The following is a 22386-nucleotide window of genomic DNA, read 5'->3' as shown; positions in this document are numbered from 1 at the left end:
GCAGACTTACCTCAACGAAGCAAACTATATGAATTTTACATACTAGAACATCAAAATCACTAAAAGTATATTGAATTTTAGGGTTCATTATCTCTAAAATCCACTTTGGGTATACTTTTTGTGAAATATATTAAAACAGAAACACTAGGAAGACTATCAAAATCTAAGATTAGCTGTATACCTTAAAGAAATACTCATCCACACACTTAGTTTTCTTGCTCTACTCTAATTTAAGCTTTCTTGTTGAGCTTTTAAAATACAATCCCTCCAACTTCTGTACTGCACAAACCAGTATTTCAGGGCATCCATGACACAGTAGCTAGTTAGATTTTAAGCAGAGCCCTAATTAGGGAGCGCAAATACCCATGGGTTCATGCCTCAAGTTTACAGTGGATGGAGGTATATACAGTATCTGCGATTAAACAGCAAACAGTACAGCGATCTCCTGTTTAAGATCAATAGTGGGATTTTAGTTACATTTCATTAAACCTTTTTTAACTGAACAAAGATGTACAGAACTTAAGCAAATAATGATTAAGTCTATAGTCTTAAGAAGACGGATATATTCAAAAGTGTGCCCATATGCTGTAATTCAGCAGTTACATTTAAAATATATTATTTAAGTATAAACAAATATTTGTAGCTACTTTAAAAAATGGAAATGGCATGTTACAAATAATAAAACCCTCAACGCTGGACACAGCTACAACACTACGGAGGACTAACAGATCTAGTCCTACCCTAACTTTGGACCTCAGGACAGAAGAGCCAAACTAGTGATACAACATCACATCAGCAGTTGCAAGGGCAGCTACTGTACAGGTGGCAAGGATTTTTAACCCTGGGGTGGATGTTCCTCCATATCCCTTTTGGGATCTTAGAATTTTTTCTTTAATTCCCACCATTTCAAACCCTCAAGGCCCTGGCATTTAAGCCACCATCTTTCTGAATCAAGAGAACAAGCCTTCCCTTGAGAGGCCAGTTGACATCACTTGTTGAAGGGCTAGAGCCCACTGAATGGCTCAAAGCACTCTCTACCCAGGGTTAAGCATGCTGCCTTCACAGCACTACCAAGCCCTGGTGGCATAGGAACAAAACCATAACTAGTTCCTTTGCTGCAGTACAATACTATTACCTAGCTTGGGCTGGCTTGGCTATATATTTTGCGCTCCCACATACAGACGTTAACAATGGGAGTTGAAGACTAATGTAAGGCTATCGAAGTGTGTGCCTTATCAGCTAACTGAAATCTTCCAGCTCTCTTAAAATGACATATATATAGTTATTACCACATATTAAAGTAAAATGAAGATCAGAGCCAATATTCTGCAGGCTTCCCCACTGATGAACTTGGCTCTTGACAGTGTTTTTATTGCTTAGGTTTGTAAGAACCTTTATGGACTTCTCCTGTGCTATCTCAAGACAGGAGACAAGTACAGTAGAGATTAGGAAACAACTCCTTAGTGTTACAGTGGAGAAGTTTGTAACTCTTCACCTACAGTACTGTAACTCTACCTTAGGGTGCTGAACAAGATACAAAGCAAAACCTTTTACTTATTTTATAAAATGCTGTATGTTGTTCCAGAATTGATCTTAAATAAAACATGCAAGCAGTATCAAGATACGAAGCTTTCTAAGCCATGAGCATTAGGAACTTACATTTAAAATGTAAAACAAGGAGTTCTCAGATGTTACTACAGAAATCTATAAAAGTAAGGGTATCTTATTGGTCAAAGTGTAAACAGGAGCACTCTTTTGTAATATATACCTACACAGACAGTATTTCTGCTTCCTTTTTACACTGGTCACTGGCTATTCATTAATCCATCCTGAGAGCCTGGTGAGAATCCACAATATGCAGTGGTTCCTCTTACAAGGAGAAGGGGGACTAAAACACTGCACAAGCAAAGCACAACTGCAAACAGTAATACAATGGCACGAGCTCCAGCTCAAGAATCAACACAACATTTTTCCCTGTTACTACAGAAACAGTTAGCTGTCTTCCCTCCTCTCCTTCTTGAAAGCCAGCATGATCTCACAACCTAGTACTTTTTCTTCAGCCAAGAAGGAACAGACATTGTCTTAGCTGACTGTTCCTTTACTATGGGCCTGTTTAGTAGTAAATGGGAACCTGTAGCCAGTAGCTTTCTTCCCTCAGAAAATGCAATGCCGTTTTTAACAGTTCTAACACAGAGGCCAGCAAACACTGTTTCGGCACCCAAAAACGTCCTTGGTTACATGCACATGGCACAAGGCAGTGCACTAAGACAGGCTACCTCAAGTCAATAGGTGGGGCAAGATATTAACAAGCCATTAATTAAAACAATAAACCTGAGAAAATTTTGTCATCTTGCTATGTAAGGGCTTAAGATGTTGCCAACTTAAGTGTCCTGAACTGAGAAAGAACAGAGTACATGCCTAAACGAGAGCAGAATGGCAGGTAGAAAGCTATTAATATAGGATAATAACGATTAGACGGAACAAAGTTAATGCACTAACCTTATAATCTTGGCAAAGTGAGTATACATATGGCTGAGACTTCAGCTTAGACTGAGTTTGTTGGCCTTTTATGCTAGTTTTCTTGCAATATCTATTTTGAGGAAAGGCCAGAGGAAGACAGGAAGTGTTCTGGGTCAGTGTGATGAGAACTTGCAGAAAAGCTTCCATGTTACCAACCCATATTACACTTGATTCCTTCATTTCTTCACCTTGAAAATTCACACACTGAGCCAAACTTCGCTCACCTTACTCACTTGAATAATACCTATGGAGTTCCACTTACTCATATGAGTAAAGGTGGGCAGGATTTGACACATTACAGTAATAAAAAGGACTGTATGACCATATGAAAGAGAGGCTCCCATGGCACTGTTTAGTATAATAAATCTCAACTGAAATCAAAACCGTATTTCAAACCCTTACTTTAAAGATTTCTGTGAAGAGCTTACCTTCTTTATAGAAAATCTTTGGATTTTTAATATTGGCTGAGAAAGCTTCACTTTACAATTTAGCTGCCTTATTTTATTTTATTTTACTTTTTTTTTTTTTTTAAAGAAAACAAAAATAAGGCTGAAAATACTGCAGGTGTATTTAGATTTTTTTTTTCAGTCAACACATTCTGGGCACAACTCTCATCACTTCACAAGGAAAAACTAAAAAAATGTAAAGTACCGGAACTGCGGGAGGCTAAAGTCACCACACAGAGATACCAATTCTTTCCTCACTAGGGAATCCCATAATACTTTGCGTGTCAGTGATTGACAGCTGTCAGACTGAACTGATTGACAGGCCGCACAGCACATAACTGTAAAGTCTATCCACTTGTTATAAAACAGAATACATAAAATGGTTACAAAAGGCTTTTGGAAAAAGAACATTAGTTTCAAGTACAAAGAGAAATACAGTCTTTCTTCTTTTAACTTGTCTAATTTAGAACAATCATGCAATATTAAAACTAAAAGCATTTACATCTCTTTACACTTTCAGCTAAACTATTGCTATGGTGCAAAAACAGTGTTTTTAAATTCCACATTGTGGTTCAAATACAGTATGTAAAAGTTTAGGTATAGTTTTCAATTAGATTTCATTAGTTTTCTCTGAAAGCATAATCATTTATTGAAAATATCAGCAATAGAATAAATGTAATTTAAAAACCAATAATGCATTAAATTAGAGGAATCAAATTCTTTACTTTGGAAATATTTATCCAAAATTGCCATTTCAATTATTAAGGTATTCCAATTCTTGTATGCCACAGCATTTTCTCTTCTACAAGTGTCATGCTACTCTCTCACCACTGCTTCCTAATAAGTGGACTTTACACTAGCTCTGTTTTACAAGATAAATGTTGGAGATTTTAAATGTCAAAAATGATTAGGCTTCAGAGGTTATTCTTCTCCATTCACACAACACACAGGGACATTTAGGAAAGAGGCTGCATATTCTGATGGTAACACTATTGATGCCACCTCCATTGCAGTCTGTTTTCCCAGTGGTGAGCACTTGCTCCTGAGTATTGACATCGCAGCCAAATGACATTTGGAATTCATTAATCTTTAATAGTCGACCTTTAATTCTGATAAGCAGTAATTTATATTTAAGGTATGTTTACTGAAAGATTAGAAAGTCACTCAAGTGCTATCTTTTAGGTAGAAAAAGGAGACAAAGCAGCTTTTTGAAATTTAAATGGAATAGTCTACAAAGAATTCTGAAATCTTATAGCCACCACTGAGAGAAGAGGAAGGTAGTGGCCAGTTCTGGATTTTCTACCCAAAGAAGACAAGCATCCTTTTCATCCTCCAGGATGTCACCTTTTTTTTAAAAAAAAGACAAATATCATTCCAGTTAAAACAGCATGATGTGACTTGTGGTTTTTGGGGTTTTTTTTTAATATAATAAACGATCAGTATATTTACATTTACTAAAAGTTGATATACCTGCAAAATTAATAAGATTAATTTAAAAGGCCATAAAAAAAAAGCAGTAGTCAAATATTTGTATTTTTAAAAGCTGTAAGGCTGGGGAACAAAAATCTCAGCGAAAACACTGGAAACCAAGTACTGGCTTTCTTCCATCCCATTCAAGCTCCCACCACTCACACCACTGGAACTAAAACCACCTTACCTTCTCACCTCTGGTCTTCGAATCTTCTTTTTCCTTCTTTCTTGCCGCTGTGATAAACTCGTTAAACAAGGCCTCTCGATCTTTCATCTTTTCAATTGCCTTGAATCTCGAGTCTTTAGCATGCTTGGCTGCAAATTCACTAAAAGTAGCTCTGTAACAAAATGGCAAGTGAATTGATTTGTTCGCGCTATCTTTGCTGTGAAGTAGGTTCAGCAGAAAACACCATCTCTTCTGCTAGCTCACGTGCCAAAATACAATTAAAAAAAAAAACCCCTCTGTTCTCACTATGCAAATAACTGATCAGTAAACTACAGAAAGGAGTTGGGTTAAGCAGACACAAAGAAGAATATTGTTCAAGACTTGCACTTATATTATCTGTGCAGGTTTCGGAAAAAGATTACAATGCAACCAAAGAAAATAAATTTACTTAATACAATTGTCTAAAAAAACCTTAATTTTTTGTGGATTAACACTGTAGTCCAGCCTATCCAGATATTTCACGGCTGTGCGATCTAAAATTGACATGCACTCACTTGCAGCCAAACTGTGCTAAGACTGGGAAATTCAACATCCGGTGTTAGTCAATGTAGAACACTGGATAAATTAATTTTCCTGCAATGAACATTATATAGTTTAACCTTATGACACAAGAAGTTGGGATATTTTTAACACTATGAGCAGGTGCAGTAGTGCAAGGCTTTCCACCCATTATCTCTGTAGCATTTTCTTTACAGTTCTCTCACCTCCAGGGCCAGATTCCAATCTCAGATGTGCAGTAAATATAGTACTGCCACTTACCTCGAAAAAAAACACTACTGTGCTTTTTCCAAGATCTGATGCAAATCTGGCCCCAAGAATACGTGAGACACTTATAATCATACGAATGTGTTCATCACAGCATGGAAATAATTAGACTTGGAAAATCCCGCCTACCGTTGCTGTAGGGTAAATTAAAACAAGAAGAAAATTTGATAGCTTGTTCAAAAAGATTAGAAAGTGAATGTACAGCTATACTGAAGAACACGAGCTGTATAAAAAGAGTGGAATACAAACTTGAGCATGTTAGACTGGGATAGATGATTTTTTTTAAGTAGTTGACACCCATGGAAGTGCAGCAATGCCTTAGACAAACAACTGCCACTAGAAGATGAAGGATAGGGTAAAACAAAACATGAACTCCCTCATCTGGAAATTATATTCTTCTCTCCCATTTTTATTTTTTTTTCTGTGCGAAAACAGTGTTTGTCTTGGTATACATAAACACTCGCAGAGATAACAGTTTTAGTTTTTCTTGGGTTGCAAAGTACTAAAGTCAATCATTCTGAAGGAATATTTAGCACATCCATTAATGTATTTTAAATACTCAAAATCCCACAGCTGCCAAAAAATGTAATTTTACTGACAACTTCCCTTACTGGGTGTCTAAAAACACTGCTGATTGATGATTGCTTTTACAGATGTGAAGTCAATTACGCTGGTTAGCCTAAAGACTGCATATGCCAGCTTCCAGCACATTTCAATGTATGTCACTGAATCCATGAAGTTGAAGTGAATCAAATGAACCGTTGTTTTAACATAAAAGAATTCCTGTCTGATCTAGGTTAAAAGTGACACTGAAATACATCTAATGTAAAATATAACGCTTATAAGCTATTAAGTGACATAAGGATGGTTATGAGCTGTTTGGGCGAGAACTACGAACATGGGCAATTCAGGTATCTTGGCACCATAATCTAGAATATCTAGTACCCATGCTAAAAACACCAGAACACTTATTGCAATAGATACCCCGGGATGGCATAGATTCATTGTGATTTTTATACTGCAAAATTAATATTGTCTGTAATACTGTGTACACTATCTACACATCCACAAATACATGATATACACTTATTCATTGAAGGTAAAAAAAAAAAAACAACCAAACAAACCCAAATACGTATACTGTGATGTTCTGCTGCTACAAGGAAAACTTCTCACAGGCCAGTACGATCCACAAAGGCTACAAGAGCTACATGAGAACACTCAGAAAAAAAAATGAGCCCTTTCTCACCACCCAGTCATGTGCTGGGGATTTTTTCACATTCTGAACCAGTGAATTAGAATATATAAAACATCACAAACCCCAAAATTCCAGCACTCTGTTGGTTAGGCAGCCTATAATCATGCAGAGGAAAATAATACATTTCAACAGGCCCAACGTTTTTCTAGAGTTCATTTCCCCCTTCTTTTACAGTTTTGAAAGAGTAAGGAGCAAAAGGGGGGTTAAATTGCCCTACTGAAAAATAAAATGGATTTTGACCTGGTAAAAGCTTTCACATGTGAATGTGAAATACGCCACCTACCTTGGATTAAACTTTGCTTCTTCCATCATTTTCTTGAAATCCTCCTTGGCCTGCATTATTTTGTTTTTTTTTTCCTTGCGCTCTTCTTCTGCTCTGGTCTTCACATACTGGTCAAATACCTAGAGAAATACCAATCAGACATAAGATGTACAAATTTGGAGCCATATTATCATCCCCTATGAAGGGAAGTAGGGAAAGGGCGAAGGGAAAGAAAACTTCATGTGTTTTAACTTGCAGAGTTTCCCCAAATAGTCTGTGGAAGGGTATGCCTGCTTTGGCCCAGCAAACTGGCAGATCTGACCTCATATTAGTAGAGAAATCTCACACTCACAGATAGTCTCTGTATGACCCCTCAGGGCCCGGGCCCAACATTTATTTCTCCAATTGCAGGACAATTCCAAAGGAAGCCATTTTACCATATCTCCCCAAGCTCTGCTAGTAGATGAACTCTGGCAGTACTCAAATACCCAAAATAACGAATACCATTTCCCTTTCATTCATTCTTTATATATATGAGTAGTCAGGATTAGGCAAGATGCCCATGCTAATATAAAATGTATCAGTTGTTAGGGGAAAGGAGAAGTTCTGTTCTCTTGTAAAGAGGTATCTAACAAGAATGGATTAGTAATTCCTTCCAAAATAATGGTGTGGGTCCGTGTGTATGTGTGTATTACACACACACGCACCCCCTCCCCCCATTATTTTGGAAGGAATTACTAATCCATTCTTGTTAGATACCTCTTTACAAGAGAACAGAACTTCTCCTTTCCCCCTAACAACTGATACATTTTATATTAGCATGGGCATCCTGCGTAATCCTGACTACTTACACTAAGGGATTAATTACCATTATAATAGAGACCATCCATTTATGCAACACTCACATATTTGCATAGCAACAGTAATGTAGAGATTGGAATTGCTTCTGTAATACACTCAGAATCCATTCCCAATGCATGTATGGGAAGTGGTGTAATACATTAGTATTTGTCATCATATGAACATTTCCCCCCCATAACTTGTTTGTTAACCTGAGACTTATTTGGAGGATTTAAATATACTAATATAAAAATAAAAAGATGAAACACTTCTGGGTAATATGTTAAGAAAAGGGACTTATTCCTCTCCTAGGCTTTTCACGTTTTTTCACTTTTCTTCCTTCATCTGGGGAAAGGATTCCTGGACTGAGCCTGCCTTATAATAAAGCATGTGCTTGAATTTTTCATTGCTCAGATTTTTAATGTGTTTGTTACTCATTTTATTAATATTTTGGTGTGACAATGAAGATGCTCTCTGCTGCACCTCTTTTTTGGCAGCCACCTAACCATATATAATTTTCATTGCATCAGGAAATAAATCTTACCATCAGATAAAGTACCAGCTTCTGCTCTCTTTGTTGAAAATAAAGCATTTAAAAAAAAAAGACATTTGCAACACAGGTCCCCGAAGGGGAGGTTTTAAAGAACTATACTTTCAAAGATTATTTTTAATGATGTGTGTCTTGAAGTTAATTAACCTTTTCTATTACCTGTTTCCTTTCTTTAGGATTGAGAAGCAAGTACCGAGGATCGAAAACTATCTTGTGCAGCTCCTTCTCCCAGGTTGAAAAGGCAGAAACCTTTAAAAAGTAAAAAATAGACAGGATTTTGCCTGGTAATTAAGTTCCCCTAAAGATACAAAGGCTGTGCGTTTTGCTTGAAATCTACAGGACACCTGTTAAAAAGAAGACATAACCGAAATCCATCCTGAAGTTTTCATCACTAATAGATGACAAGCGGTGGGAGGTTAGCATGGCAAATTTCCACACTAATTGGCTCTGAAAACTTCTACATAATTACACAGAAGTAACACACATCTAATTACTCATTAAAATAACCACTACTGCGTGGCATTTAAAAATCGCTACATCAGAAGAGAACCTTCAAGCTTTGCATTTTGATTTCCCATGACTGCTCTGTTCCTTTGCTAAACGTTCTGAGTTTTTAAATTAAAAGTTTCTCATACACAAATGGATCTTTGTATTGAAAAAATGCTATCTGTAAGCTGATCTCAACGGAGCTTTTTTGTAATAACCCATAAAATGCCACTGCCGTGGATCAAAACAAAAGATGTACAGGCATCACTTCAAATTTGGAACCTCTTCTCTTTTCCTAGAATGATAGCAATGTTTATATGCAAGTCAATGCATCTATAAAAGTCAACTGGGATTGAACAAGCCTCAAACTTAGTTTAATTAAAAAATAAATGGCTAGTTTTCCACATTAGCAGAATAGTCTAAGGAAAGATGAGGCGAAACTTCTTCTCCTTTCAAGTTGTGATTATGGGAAGATTTTAAAAGAACAAACAGGAACGAGGTGCTCAACTCCCACTGATTTTCAATGGGTACTGGGTGCCTAATATGACTTTTGTGCCTCTGAAAAGTCTCCACCTCCCTACCTATGTTTTGACCTGTCAATATACTACATACTTTTTTAAACAGAAAAAAGTCTTCGGGGCAGGGATTTATCCCCTTCTCTTTGCTGTACATCAGCAGCACACTGCTGAAACTTGAAAACTAACATCGGAAAATTAAATATAAAACAAAATCTTGCTAATTCACACTGATTGTGGCTCAAAGAATTGGGAGGTATGAAAGGAAAAGATAATTCATCACAGAATATTTGGTTCACTTATTTTGACAACTTAGCTCAGTTTTAATTATTTAGGATAACTGTGATGATTTTAGTAATCACAGCCCCTAATCATATTCAATCTTTCCTCAGAAGTGGAATGAGATTGCTTTTGCGTGTATGAGAATTATTAGGCTTGCAAATTAGCAAAGTAAGAATTAACAAGGTTCTACTTTATTGCCAAAAGGATAGTTCCTCTGACCCCTCTCTCTAGCAGCATATCCTTGAACTGTTTCATTCGCGCCTCCAGAGGGACAATGGCCCTCTCACGTGCGGCTTTAATTTCAGCTTCCATGGCAGCCTCCTTGTCTGAATCAATGTCTTTGTTGTCATCTTTCCTGTAAAAATGAAACATCCTCTTAGAAGTGATGTTAACACTGCAGTTAAGAAATCTAACTACGTCACAAATAGAACAGAAATTTTAGATCATTCCAGCAATACAGGCTTGTACAAACCACTGCAAGAGGTTTGTCAAAGACTGACATCAGAGTGAATAAACACAAACAAGGCATTCCGATTTTAAGTACTATAAAGCGAATCACAGAAGAAAATGTAACATCACTAGAAAGAAAAGTAGTTTTATGGTTAAAAGTTTAATCCATCTTTTGTTTTATACTCTATTTATATTCTCTCTCTTTGTCAAAAACACCAGGCTCTGTTTACTGAGTTAAAAAGGACATGATTGAGCAAGTTTATAACATTTATAATGTACATCAAATTGAGTTTAAGGACGGAACTGCCAAAAAAATAACCCCACCAAATAATCCACATTGTTAAGACATTTTTCAAAAATACACTGCTCCTGTAGGGATATTTACGGAGACATTCTTGGTTCCCAGAAGTATTATTCTAAATTCTCGCAGTCATAACCAGGGACTACCTCATGATTACATCAAACAACATAAAATACCAAGATGGAAGTAGTTCTACTTGTAACAAGGCATATAGCTCTAGGAACAATAAAATTTGCCCTGGTTTTCTGTAAATCAAAGAGAGCAAAAACAATCACTCATGATGTTATAGCACAGTCAAAACAGCCTTTTTATAGAAAAACTCCAGCTCAAAAATCCATACTACTATCTTTTTTGGGCAACAAAAACTTGTGCAAACAGAGTGAACACAAACTGGGCAAATGAGTGGCATATGCTAATGCCACAGAACTGTATAATGTAAAGACAGCTCAAAATGCTCCTGAGGGAGATCTGGCTATCACAGATAGCTTCTATCACAAACACACATTTATTATTTATGACTTCCACAGAAGATGGAATTCTCTCTCAACACGAATTCTATCCAGCTCTAAAACCCTCAAACTTAGTAACATTAGCAAGAAAGGTAGCAGAAATCTAAAGTAATCCTGTTCCGTTACACCCACGCAATCCCATTGCCTTCAACAGGGTTGCATTAGTGCCGCTGAGACCAGGACGGAGCCTTCTAGATCTAGACTAAGTCCATTTAAGAGTTTAAGATTAACTTACTTCCGCTTCTTTGTTTTAATAGGCTCATCATCATTTGTTTCCTCCGCTGATTCATGATCTTCTTTAACTGTAAGGTAAGTTTCATTAACAGTCTTCTAGATGAAGTAAAGAAAAGTTCACAACTTATGCCTGAAGCTTCTTGCATACTATATAAAGCTGCCTGATCACAATTTTAACTCTCTATTTTGAAAGAAATTAGATGCTATTCTTCATTCAGTTTTAGAGAAATATCATCAGAGATCGGTAATTTTTGTCATTATGGCATTATGCTTAACTCTCCATCTTTAATTATCCCTATAAATCAGATTGTTACAGCAAGCGCCAACACCCTGGTTTTGTAATATTAGCCACAAAACAATTCTCTTCCATATTCTATTTTCCATTCATTCAACAGATGGGATTAGTTCTTATGAAATCTGCTAACTAATTACATTTAAAATCCCTTTCCCATAACAAGATTTAAGAACTCTATTTTCATTGGTGTTTTATACACTTTTTGCCAAAGCTTGGTCTAGCATGCAGAAAATACAACAGAACCATAAATATACAAACTCAAAATGCTGAACTCATTCATTTCAGTGAAATTAAGTAATCGAACTATCATCCCTAAACCCAGCAAGAAGCCCAGGGAACTGTATAGGTGACCCACTTTCCTCCCCCCGTGGATCTGACTGTAGGACTGGGGTGCACTTTAGTATAAGTTGGAAGAAAACACATCATCAGCTGTTATCAAACAGTGGGCCACCACTCCACTTCATTAGGATCACCAGGGAAGAAAGCTGCAAGCAGGAACTCCTCAAGGGGTGCTGGAGCCCTGAGTCCCAGGCCTGGCTGAAGCCCTGAGCCCTGTGCCCTAAGTGGGGCTGAAGGTAGAGGGTCACAATTCTTTCTAGAGGGAGGGTGGGAGGGGGTCATGATTTTTTTCTTTTAAGTCCATGGCTAGCCAGCACAAAAAGTTTGAGAAACACTGCACTACATGATTTGTGGTCAGTTTTATATTTTAAAGGAATTAAACATCTACCTCACATTTCCAAAAAAAACTGAGGCTAAAACATGCCTTTGTAAATGCTTCATAGAGCCCATTTATATCTTCTAATTGCAAAGTAATATTTTGCACTACTATTTTTAGAATTAAATCATCACCCTTATACCTCTCCTTCCAAGAACAGCCTTCCCCCCTAAATGTGCAAGTCTATCATTCTTGGATGATATATTAGAAAATATGCTCAAAACAGTCTTACTTCAGTAGCTTCCTAATGAAAACAATGCTGCCTAACCTCCAGAAATAACCAATTTCTGATCTCTGCAGAATTTTATTTCAGTCAACGTTAATTTAATTCCCTTCTTTCGATGCTCCAGTATTTTACTGTCTTATCTTTGTGATTAGATCTTTGTCTACTTTTTGTTGGCCTGAAAATCTATTCGTTTCCTATAATTTTTTTAACCATTTCTACCTTTCTTCTCAATAAAGACTGTTTATTCCTTTAGTCTGTTTTCATACATATTTTCTTTTAACAGACATAACATTTCTCCTGTCATTAACATCCCCTTTATTCTCTTGGACTTTCTTTCTAAGCACTTTATATATCTGCAATTTACTATCCCAATCAGCTTCTTAATTTAGTTGTCTCTGATTTCATAATTACACCTCATTTTTCAAAGTCGGCTTACAGTTCTATCACTTATTTTTTATGCTCGTTTTGAAAATAAGCACAAAATGGAGCTTGTGTGAAAGGTTGTTCATTGTCTCTCTATTAATCCTATGAAGGTGGTGATGGGGAGAATGGGGACTAATAATGATGATTTTCCTCTTACTTTGTTTCTTTCCTTCTTCCATTCCTTTTTTGTGAGGAGGTTCCTGAATAATTTTGTCCACATCAGCTCTTCCAATTAAGTCCTCTGGCCGGTCCCACATAGAGAGACGAGTGGTTGGGTTGTAGAAAAAAACCCGCTCATCACCAGTCCATACCACACACCTAAGAATTTTGAAACAGAGAATGCACATGCACCAAGTTCAGTTTTAGCTATATTCATTTTATATGCCTGCTTTATAACACCCATAAGAACTGAAAATACGAAGTCACCCAGAAAAAAGACAATGCTTTCTAATGTTGCCCTGCAAAGAATTTAGATTTCTAATCTATTCCAGCTATTCACTATCCACTTTACGGAAACAGAGGAAAACAAACTGATGCTAAATGAATGATACTGCACTTCAACAGGGTTAAAAACCCACACACACTCACCAATCACCAGTAGAGAACTTTCTCTGGCAAGTGGCCTAAAACTTTCAGTTTCTGCAGAATATAAGTTTTCGTTAAAAAATGCAGCTTTATAATGTTGCAAAGCTAACCTTCCAAATGAGAAGCAACACAGTACCATCCTACTCACTCAGCAATAGAGCTGATATTCTGCATTTGATACTACAGCTTTCTCAACCAGCAAAAAGTAAAACTGAAAATATTAAAGTGTCACTGCTACTGATCAAAACGCTGAGGGGTAAGTAAAACTGACTGGAGCCTAGTCAATTTTCATTCTGCAGCTCCTGCTTCATAAAACTGTATGCAGCATTAGAGAAGCATGAGGAAATAGCCACAGGGGAAGACATTAAAAAAAAACCCATACACCAACAGATTGGAAGAGTTGAGTTCTGTGGGAGAGAAGGGGAGCCACTTCTGAATGCACCTGTCCTCTAACAAATCTGTGTTTGTTGTTTCCACCAAATGTGTAAAAGTCTAGCCTGAACTACATCTCCATATAGGAAATAATGTGCCTTGTATTATTTTGGTCTAGCTCCCATTCATGTGATTGATTTTCTGTTCTGGTGAGCTCGGCTGCTACTACACTACAGGATACCAGAATGTAGGTCATAGTCAGGTCTAGGTTATATTTAACACATAACTGCAAGATGTATCTATTTTCCCTGAAGAGAACTGAAGGACTGGTTTTCCCTGGTAGTTTACGTAATAGGCCTCAAAGCTCAAAAATCGAATTTTACCAACATGTTTACCAAAAGACAGAGAAAATCCAATACCACTCTAGAAAAGTATTAGGTCTAGAAGTCTGAATCAGATATTAGTAATAAGGAACCTTCTATCTCCTCTACCTTGATAAAGTCACCAGATGGGAAAATTCAATCCTAACACTGCTGTCTGAAATTTACAGACCAGGCTCTGAAGTGAAAACTGCTGCTTTACTATGTTAGTGGTTACAGAAGTAGCCTTAGATAGAGACGACTTTAATTGTTCCAAGACCCAGATATTAAAGAGACATCAATGGTTAAACCGGACTTGCAAAGAAATGACATTATTAGGCTCCTTTATTTAGACACAAAGAATGGTTACTTATCTCACAGTAACTGTGGATCTTCAAGAGGTTATCAGAGGTTCTCAAACCATGGTCTGTGGACCACCAGTGGTCCGCAAGCGCCATTCAGGTGGTCCGCAGATAGTTCCCTCTAAGGTGCACGCCTGGGTGGCCGCACACAAGAGAATGAAGGGCCACCCACCTAATTAGTGGAGCCGTGCAGGCGTGACTCCACTAATTAGGTGCCTGGACCCGGAGAAGATGCACATGTAAGGAGAGGTGGTGACCTTGGGGGGAACAGAGGGTAGGTGGGAGGGGGCAGTGCGGTGAGAAGAGGGGGTGGAGGGAATCTGGGACATGCAGGGCTGCATCGGCCAGAGAAAGAGGTGAATTTACCCGGCTCCGGGGCTGTGGCTGCTGGGGAGAGACGGCCCTCCTTCCCAGCCTCAGCTCTGTGGCTGCTGTGGCGGGGAAGACTGCTGCCCCCCCGTCCTTCCCAACCCCAGCTCAGGGGCTGCAACATTAGGGGAGAGAGGGCACATCCATTGCATTAGAAAGGTAAGACTACTGATATTGAAATATGAGTTGTATGCTTTTATTTGTAGAACAAAAAAGCGTTAATTATTAAGGGGTTTTTTTATATAGCGCTTTTATCCAAAGCATTTTACAATAGTTAGCTAATGGTACAAACAGCATTTGGAAAGATCATTAAGTGGTCCGCCTAGACCCTCAGCAATTTTTAAGTGGTCTGTGGAAAAAAAAGTTCAAGAAGCACTGATCTAGATGGATTCCACTCTAGGTGCATGTACACCTCATGCTCATGAGATCAGATTATTTTGCCAGCAGTGTCCTTTAAGGCCACATCCGTGCTCTAGATGGGGACACATCCCCATACCTGAGAACATAAATGGTGGCGCAGGCCCAACCAACCCTAAGTTCCTTTGCCAATACAGAATACCAGAGGAGTAGTACTCTGTAGTAGCAGGGTCAGGAGGGTGGATCATGGAATCCATGTGGACAACACGTCTCAAAGAATCACAGTTCCACTCTTGGTGACTAACCAGCAGTTGCCTGTTTGCTTGGAGCTAGGTACTAGAAGTCCTACTTAAAGAATGACTGTAAGACAACTCCACTACAATGGAGATAATTTTTGGAACCATCTACCAAAGAATAGTATCTTGTAAATGTGTGGACTGAGTTCCACATGGCTTCCCTATACATTTCAGAAATAGGTACATTCTTCAGACAGGCAGCAAAGGTTGCCTGAGCTCTAGTGAAATGAACTCTCATGTGGCTAGAGGAATCTCACTTGGCTAGCTTGTAAGAAATTCTTAACTGCTGGAGACCCGTTTTGATAATCTCTTTGAGTACACTGCCTGGCCCTTAAACCTATCAGCAAAGTCCCAAACAATCTAGGTGTGTTCCTAAATGTTTCTGTTCTGTTAAGCTAATATGACAATGCCCTTACTACATCAAGAATATGAAGTATTGCATCCCCTGGGGTTGATGAGGCTTGGGAAAGAAGACCGGGAGAAGAATACATTGGTTCATATGGAACTCTGAAGCAACTCTGGCTAGGAATTTGGAATGAGGTCTGAGAGTAAACCTGTCCTTATGAAACACTATATAAGGGGGACCTTCCATGGGGGTCTGAATCTTCTCTCCCTTTGAGTTAGTGTAAGGTCTTCTAAAAAAGAAGGTTTCACTGATAGGTATAGGGAGCAGGTTGCTATTGGCTCACAGGGGGGGATCCATCAACACTTAAGATTACACTTAGGTATCCCAAACTGCGTGAAAACGATGAATAAGGCCCTTTAGAAATCTAGCCACTCGAGGGTGCAAAAATACAGTGCAGCCATAGATAGGAGGGTGATGAGCAGATATTGCTACTAGATGAACACTTTATGGAATTACCTGAAAAATCAAGATGGTTTCGGAGTTAGTAAATAGTCCAATTTTGCTGAAATGGGTGTTGCTGAAAGAGATATAACTGATGCTGAAATGTTCACATAGGAAACCTCTTCCATTTAGCTTTTAAGTCAATATTGTTGAGAATTTCCTGCTTTGGAGCAGAATGTTCTGAACTTCAGCCGATTTGCTCCTTTCAGTGGATGTCGCCAGATGTGGCCCGCAGGCCATAGTTTGCCCACCTCTGATCTAACCCCTCAAAATGGGGACAGAGGATGTTGTCTTGTGGGAATATGGCTGTGTACTCCAGGACGCCTGTACTCCAGTACGGACGTGACCAATAAGCATATGGCTACTACACTGGTGGACACAGGCGAATAATGAGGGCCTGTTCCCTGTGGGCATACCTACACTGCAATTAGATACCAGCAGCTGACCCGAGCCAGCTGATTTGGACTCACAGGGCTTGGGCTAAGAATCTATTTATTGGCAGTGTAGACATCCAGTCAGGCTGCAGCCCAAGCTCTGGGACCCTCCCACCTCAGCGTACACATATCCTCTAAGACCCATGCCCTTCTCCAAAAGTAGTCTCTGAAGGAATAGCTGCTGGTAGCTCTGAGCCTACTCTCTATGAAAAAAGTTAGTAAAAAATACAAAAACAATTGTTTTTGTGGCTAAAGTCAAACTAAAAGTTAACTATGTAACAACTATACTAACTCACCACTAACTGTCTACAACAAAGTCGTACAGAAGCATGACTTCTGCAGGGGTTCTCTCTTGCTGCCGCAGGCAATAAGAAAGAACTGAGACATGCTTGGGCCTACTCTTCTCTCTATCTCCTTGGACAGCTGGGAGTAGGTGCGCCCTCAAAAGATGCTGATGGGCAAAAGAATCTGATCTCCCATGCACTGCGTATATGTGCACCAAAAATGGAATCCTGTGGACAACCACTTGAAAAAGAAAATGTTAAAAAAAAAAAAAAAAAAATCCACCAAGCAGAGGTACAGAGGTTTTCCCACCAGATTTTCTAGTCTGTATTGTGTATATCCACAATTTATATTTAATCATATCAGGAAGCCCCTTTGGAATACTGTGTATACATTTCTTGTAAATGGCAGACAGCTCCTTCCAATGGTCCCCATGATTTTCTTTCTTACAGTAGGTTCTCCGATCTATTATTTCACAGCATGATTACTTTCATATTAGCACACTGAGCAGCAACAATTCCAAACTTAAGGGCTCCAATGTGGTTGACAGATATACATCCAAATGTCAAATGATATTCCCAAACTTCCTATTAACATTAAGATCTACAGAGCTTTGTCCTTCACAGTCCTATTTTTGCTTCCAGAGACTAGGCTTCATTACCCTCAATTTAGAGATCTTGCAATAATACTGTTAATATTACTTTGAAGTTTGAAGTATATTTCATTTTAGGATTTCAAACAACTTTACAAATCTTGAGCTCCATTCCCTTTGTAAGGCAGGTACAGTGTTGGAACCATTTAACAGACAGGTAAGAGGCAAAGCAAATTATGTAACTGGCTCTAGGAAACACAGAGAGTCAGTGAAAGAGCCAGAAAGAATTCAGGAGTCCTGACTCCCAGCCTCCTGTTCCAACAACGGAGCAACACTCCTCATCAACAACACATTTCCTGCAACATACTATAGGGAAAGGAATTGGAATACCAAAGGTGTGGATTGGGAGTTCACTACATACCATGGGGTTCCAGGAATAGGAGTAGTTGCAACTGGTTTTGCTTTCTGAGCTGCTTTTTCTTCTTCAGTCATTTCTTCCTCTTTTGGTTCCTAGAAGGGAAAAAATAAAGGTTGTAAGAGTCTGCCATGTTCTCTGTTCAGCTATTTCATTTATATCCAATTGACAGTAATGTGGAATCAAATTTATTTATAATAATGTTAATCAACAGCCTCAATTATATCACAGAGTTTAAGGCAGGAAGAATCTATTAGATCACCTAGTCTGACCACCTATATATCAAACGCCACTAATTTTGACCCAGTTCCCCAATTATTGAGCCCAATAACTTGTTTTTGACTAACACAACTTTTGTTTGGCTAAAACATGTCTTACAGAAAGACATCCAGTCTTGATTTGAAGACTTCAAGAGATGGAGAATCCACCACTTCCCGTGGCAGTTTGGTTAATGGTTAATCACCCTTACTGTTAAAAATTTGTGCCTAATTTCGAATGTCAATTTGTCTGGCTGCAGCTTCCAGCCACCAGTTCTTTATATGCTAGATTAAAGAGCACTTTGGTACCTGGTACTTTCTTCCCGTGAAGGTACTTAAATACTAACCAAGTCACCTTAATCTTCTTCTCAATAAGCTAAAAAGGATTGTGCTCTAAACCCTCTCACTGTAAGTTATTTTCTCCAGCCCTCGAATCGTTTTTGTGGCTCTTCTGCACCCTCTCCAGTTTTTCAACGTCCTTTTTAAGATGTGGACACCAGAATCATACATAGTAAACTTCTATCATTCTCAATAATGCTATATGTTGATATAAATATCATCTCCCTACTCGTTCTCACTTCTCCCCTTGTCTATACAGCCAAGGATTGCATTAGCCCTTTTTGCCATAGCATCACACTGGGATGCTACACTAGCTACATTGAGTTGTTATACACTATGACCCCTAAATCTTTTCAGTCACCCCGTTACAGGATAGTCCACCATTCTGTAGATATGGCCTGTGTCCTTGTTCGTAGATGTATAGGTTTGCATTTGGCTGTATTAAAACACATTTTGTTTGGATTTCCTGGTGACCTGGGCCCTTTCAGATTGGTCCATATGATCATTATCTACCATTCTGCCAATCTGTGTCATCCGCAAATTTTATCAGCAGCGATTTTATATTTGCTTCCAGACCACTGATTAAAATGCTAAGTAGTGTCAGGCAAAGTACCAAGCCTTTTGGAACTTCATTTGCGTCACCACAACTGATTGATGATTCCCCACTGATGCCTTCTTTTTGAGACCTGTCAGCTAGTTCTTAATCCATTTAACATGTTCCATGGATATGCTGTGCTAATTAGTTTAATCAGAATGTGATGCAGTACTAAAGACACAACGTGGATGAAGCAATATCTTTTATTGGACTAACTTCTGTTTGAGCATGAAAGCTTCTCTCTTTCACCAACAGAGCTCCTCAGGTCCCTCTAATGTCCTGGGACCAAAACAGCTACCACAAGGCCGCACTAAGTCAAACATCTTACAAAATAAGTACACTACCTCTTTGAAGTTTATCAACCAAACTTGTAATACCTCAGAGAATGAAATCAGGCTTGTTTGACAAGACCTACATTCCATAATGCTAGGTTTACTGGCATATAATTATATTACTGTCCTTTAATTCTTTATTGTGTTCCCTATCAGTTTTTCCACTATTTTGCCTGGGACTGATGTCAGGCTCACTGATCTGTTTCCCAGGTCATCCCACTTGCCCTTTTGGAATAATGGCACAACAGTAGTACTCTTTTAGAATAGTCTATAATTTCCACAGTATTTCAAGATTTATTAATAATTAACATAAGCAGTTGAGAGATCTCCCCAGCCAACTCTTTTAGAAGTCTTTGAAGTAATTTATCCAGGCCTGCTGATTTAAGAATGCTTATCCCTAAGAGAAGTCATCTAACATCCTCTTCAATTACTAATGGGCTGGAAAGTACCTCACCCTCACTTGATATGATTACATCTTGTGTGATAAACTCAAGACAGACAGCTGTGCGGGGGGGGGGGGGGGGAACAGTCCCAGAAGGTTAAAATGCCCTTCTCCCTATCAACTGAGGAGGGGTAACTACAGGTCAACCAGGTTCAACTGAGAAGGGGTTACCAGTGAATCAATTTGGATCAGCTGAGAGGGAGTTAACTGAGGTCAATTAGGATCAGCTGATTCCAACTAAGGGCTGCCTGAGACCTTTTTAATGCCTCCACTGTTGGGAGAAGAGGGGAGGATGAGAGAGAGGAGGAGTCAAGCTGCCAGGAGCAGCAGGACAGCAAGCCTCACCAGGAGGAGAGGCTGCATTCCCTCCCATAAGGGAAGAAAAACAAGCCCAAAAGACAGAGAAGGAACAGACTGCCCCTGTGCATCTTAGAAGGATTGTTTTACCCAAGCCCATCTCACCAAGGCTAAAAACAGCTGAGGCTGGTGAGATCGAGAAGGTACCTTGCCACACGCTGTGTCGGGGTAGGATATGTGAGCGAGACTTCGTGGCGCACCATCTCAAGGCAGGGTATATCACCCCAAGAAGAAGAAAAAAAAATGGAGGAGTTAGTGAAGGCGTTGGTGCAGGCCACTGCAGCCCAACAAGAGGCTACGAGGGTTCAGATGGCTACCCAGCAGGAGTCAGTGTGAATACAGCAGGAGACGAATCAATTACTGATGAGCCAGGCAGCCCAGGATCGAGCCACCCTGCATGAGGCTGTAAACCAGCTAAAGGCCCTGACCACTCAGATGCACGGCCCCCATGGGACCCGACCCCTGCAGGCAAGCAACTACTTACAGAAGATGACGATGGATGACGACATAGATGCATATCTCCTCGTGTTCGAGAGAACAGCCCTGCGGGAGGCCTGGCCCCAAGACTGGTGGGGAAGTATCCTTGCTTCTTTTCTGTGTGGGGAGGCCCAGAAGGCGTATTTTGACATGACAACAGAAGCAGCTACAGATTACCCCCAGCTGAAGGCAGAGATCCTGGCAAGGTCTGGCACGATGACAGCCATAAGGGCCCAGCAGTTTCACGAGTGGAAATACTGGGACAGCAAAGCGCCGAGGTCCCAGCTGTTTGACCTGATCCACCTAGCCTGGAAGTGGCTGCGTCCTGAGACCCATGGCCCAGAGAAAATTGTGGAAATCATAGTTTTGGACAGGTACATGAGAGGGCTACCACCAGACATAAGAAGAGGGGTCAGTCAAAATGATCCCTCCTCATATGACGAGCTAGTTGTTCTTGTAGACAGACACCTAGCAGCCCAAGAACTTTCTCAGACCACCGGGGAAGGAAGGCGCCAGAATAGGAGGCAAGTCTCTGTGCTGAGGGCCAAGGTTGCCGTAGCCCTCGGAAGAACTATGGAGGGGAGGAAGAGGCTGAAGAACAGCCAGAGATCGTGGAGAGACTTGGGAACTGGGGGAGGAAGACTCGGGGGATAAGGCCCCTAACAGCCTGAAAAATAGGGGGCTGCCCCAAGCAGGGTACAGATGTTAGGCATGTGGGGAAATAGGGCATATAGCTGCCCAATGCCCTAACCTAGAAGAGTCCATGCAATGCCACCTGGGAGATACAGGAAGACCATACGACCTAATAAATCTAGTAGGGGTTGCAATGGTCCCTCATAGGTATACTAGACCAGTTAAAATGAATGGCATAGAGTCCACTGCTTTAGTGGACTTGGGAAGTGCGGTCATGCTGGTCTCAGGAAAGCTGGTCGGGCAAGACCAACTATCTCGGGCCAAGTGCACAGGAATATCCTGCGTACATGGGGATGTCAATTACTACCCGACCATCCCGGTAAAAATAGAAGTCCTGGGAAACCCCACTAAGGTGACGGTGGGAGTAGTCCCGAAACTCCCCTACCCAGTCCTCATAGGACGAGACTTCCCAGGGTTTGGCAGCCTACTCCCCAAAGAGGAGTCAAAAGACGGTGATAACCCTGAGAGCAATGTGATGACCCTGATAGTTAGCACCCCCCAGTCTTCCGTGAATTTGCCCAGGATTTGTTCTCTCCTCCTGGGAAGCTGAGGAAGACATGGTGAGAAAGGAGGGAAGATAAGGAGGGAAATGAGAATCTTGGCCCAGAACCAGAAGTCTACACTTGTAGGGGAAAGAGTTGGCCCAACTGACAAGGGGACTATGCAGGCTTTTGACGAACCTGCAGCCGGACCCAGTTCCCTGAGGACTCCCCCCGAGAGGGAGATGGAAATATTTCCCCCTGAGTTTGGGTAAATTGGACCTTCACTGGAGAATTTTGGGCAGGATCAGGCCAATGATCCAATATATAACAAAATTCGCAAAGTAGTAGTTGAGGTGAATGGGGTCCCTG

The 22386-nt window shown here is 39.9% G+C and overlaps 1 protein-coding gene across 5 annotated transcripts in view; it reads right to left on the bottom strand.

Annotated features, from left to right (window-relative positions):
• TCERG1 (transcription elongation regulator 1) overlaps positions 1 to 22386 on the bottom strand; it is a 53406-nt gene that overhangs the window by 11251 nt on the left and 19769 nt on the right. For all 5 annotated transcript variants that reach the window (XM_074960524.1, XM_074960529.1, XM_074960526.1 and 2 more), the window contains 7 exons: positions 18050 to 18138; positions 12931 to 13091; positions 11116 to 11182; positions 9840 to 9975; positions 8497 to 8586; positions 6969 to 7087; positions 4624 to 4774 (listed from right to left, as the gene is read on the bottom strand). In XM_074960524.1, coding sequence (XP_074816625.1) covers positions 4624 to 4774; positions 6969 to 7087; positions 8497 to 8586; positions 9840 to 9975; positions 11116 to 11182; positions 12931 to 13091; positions 18050 to 18138 — 813 coding nt within the window. The remainder of the gene's footprint in view (positions 1 to 4623; positions 4775 to 6968; positions 7088 to 8496; positions 8587 to 9839; positions 9976 to 11115; positions 11183 to 12930; positions 13092 to 18049; positions 18139 to 22386) is intronic.

This window comes from Natator depressus, chromosome 8, assembly GCF_965152275.1.
Source record: "Natator depressus isolate rNatDep1 chromosome 8, rNatDep2.hap1, whole genome shotgun sequence".
In the NCBI taxonomy this organism is placed as follows: domain Eukaryota; kingdom Metazoa; phylum Chordata; order Testudines; family Cheloniidae; genus Natator; species Natator depressus.
The sequence above is the reverse complement of the archived record's forward strand: the minus strand, read 5'-3'. Positions and strand labels throughout refer to the sequence as shown.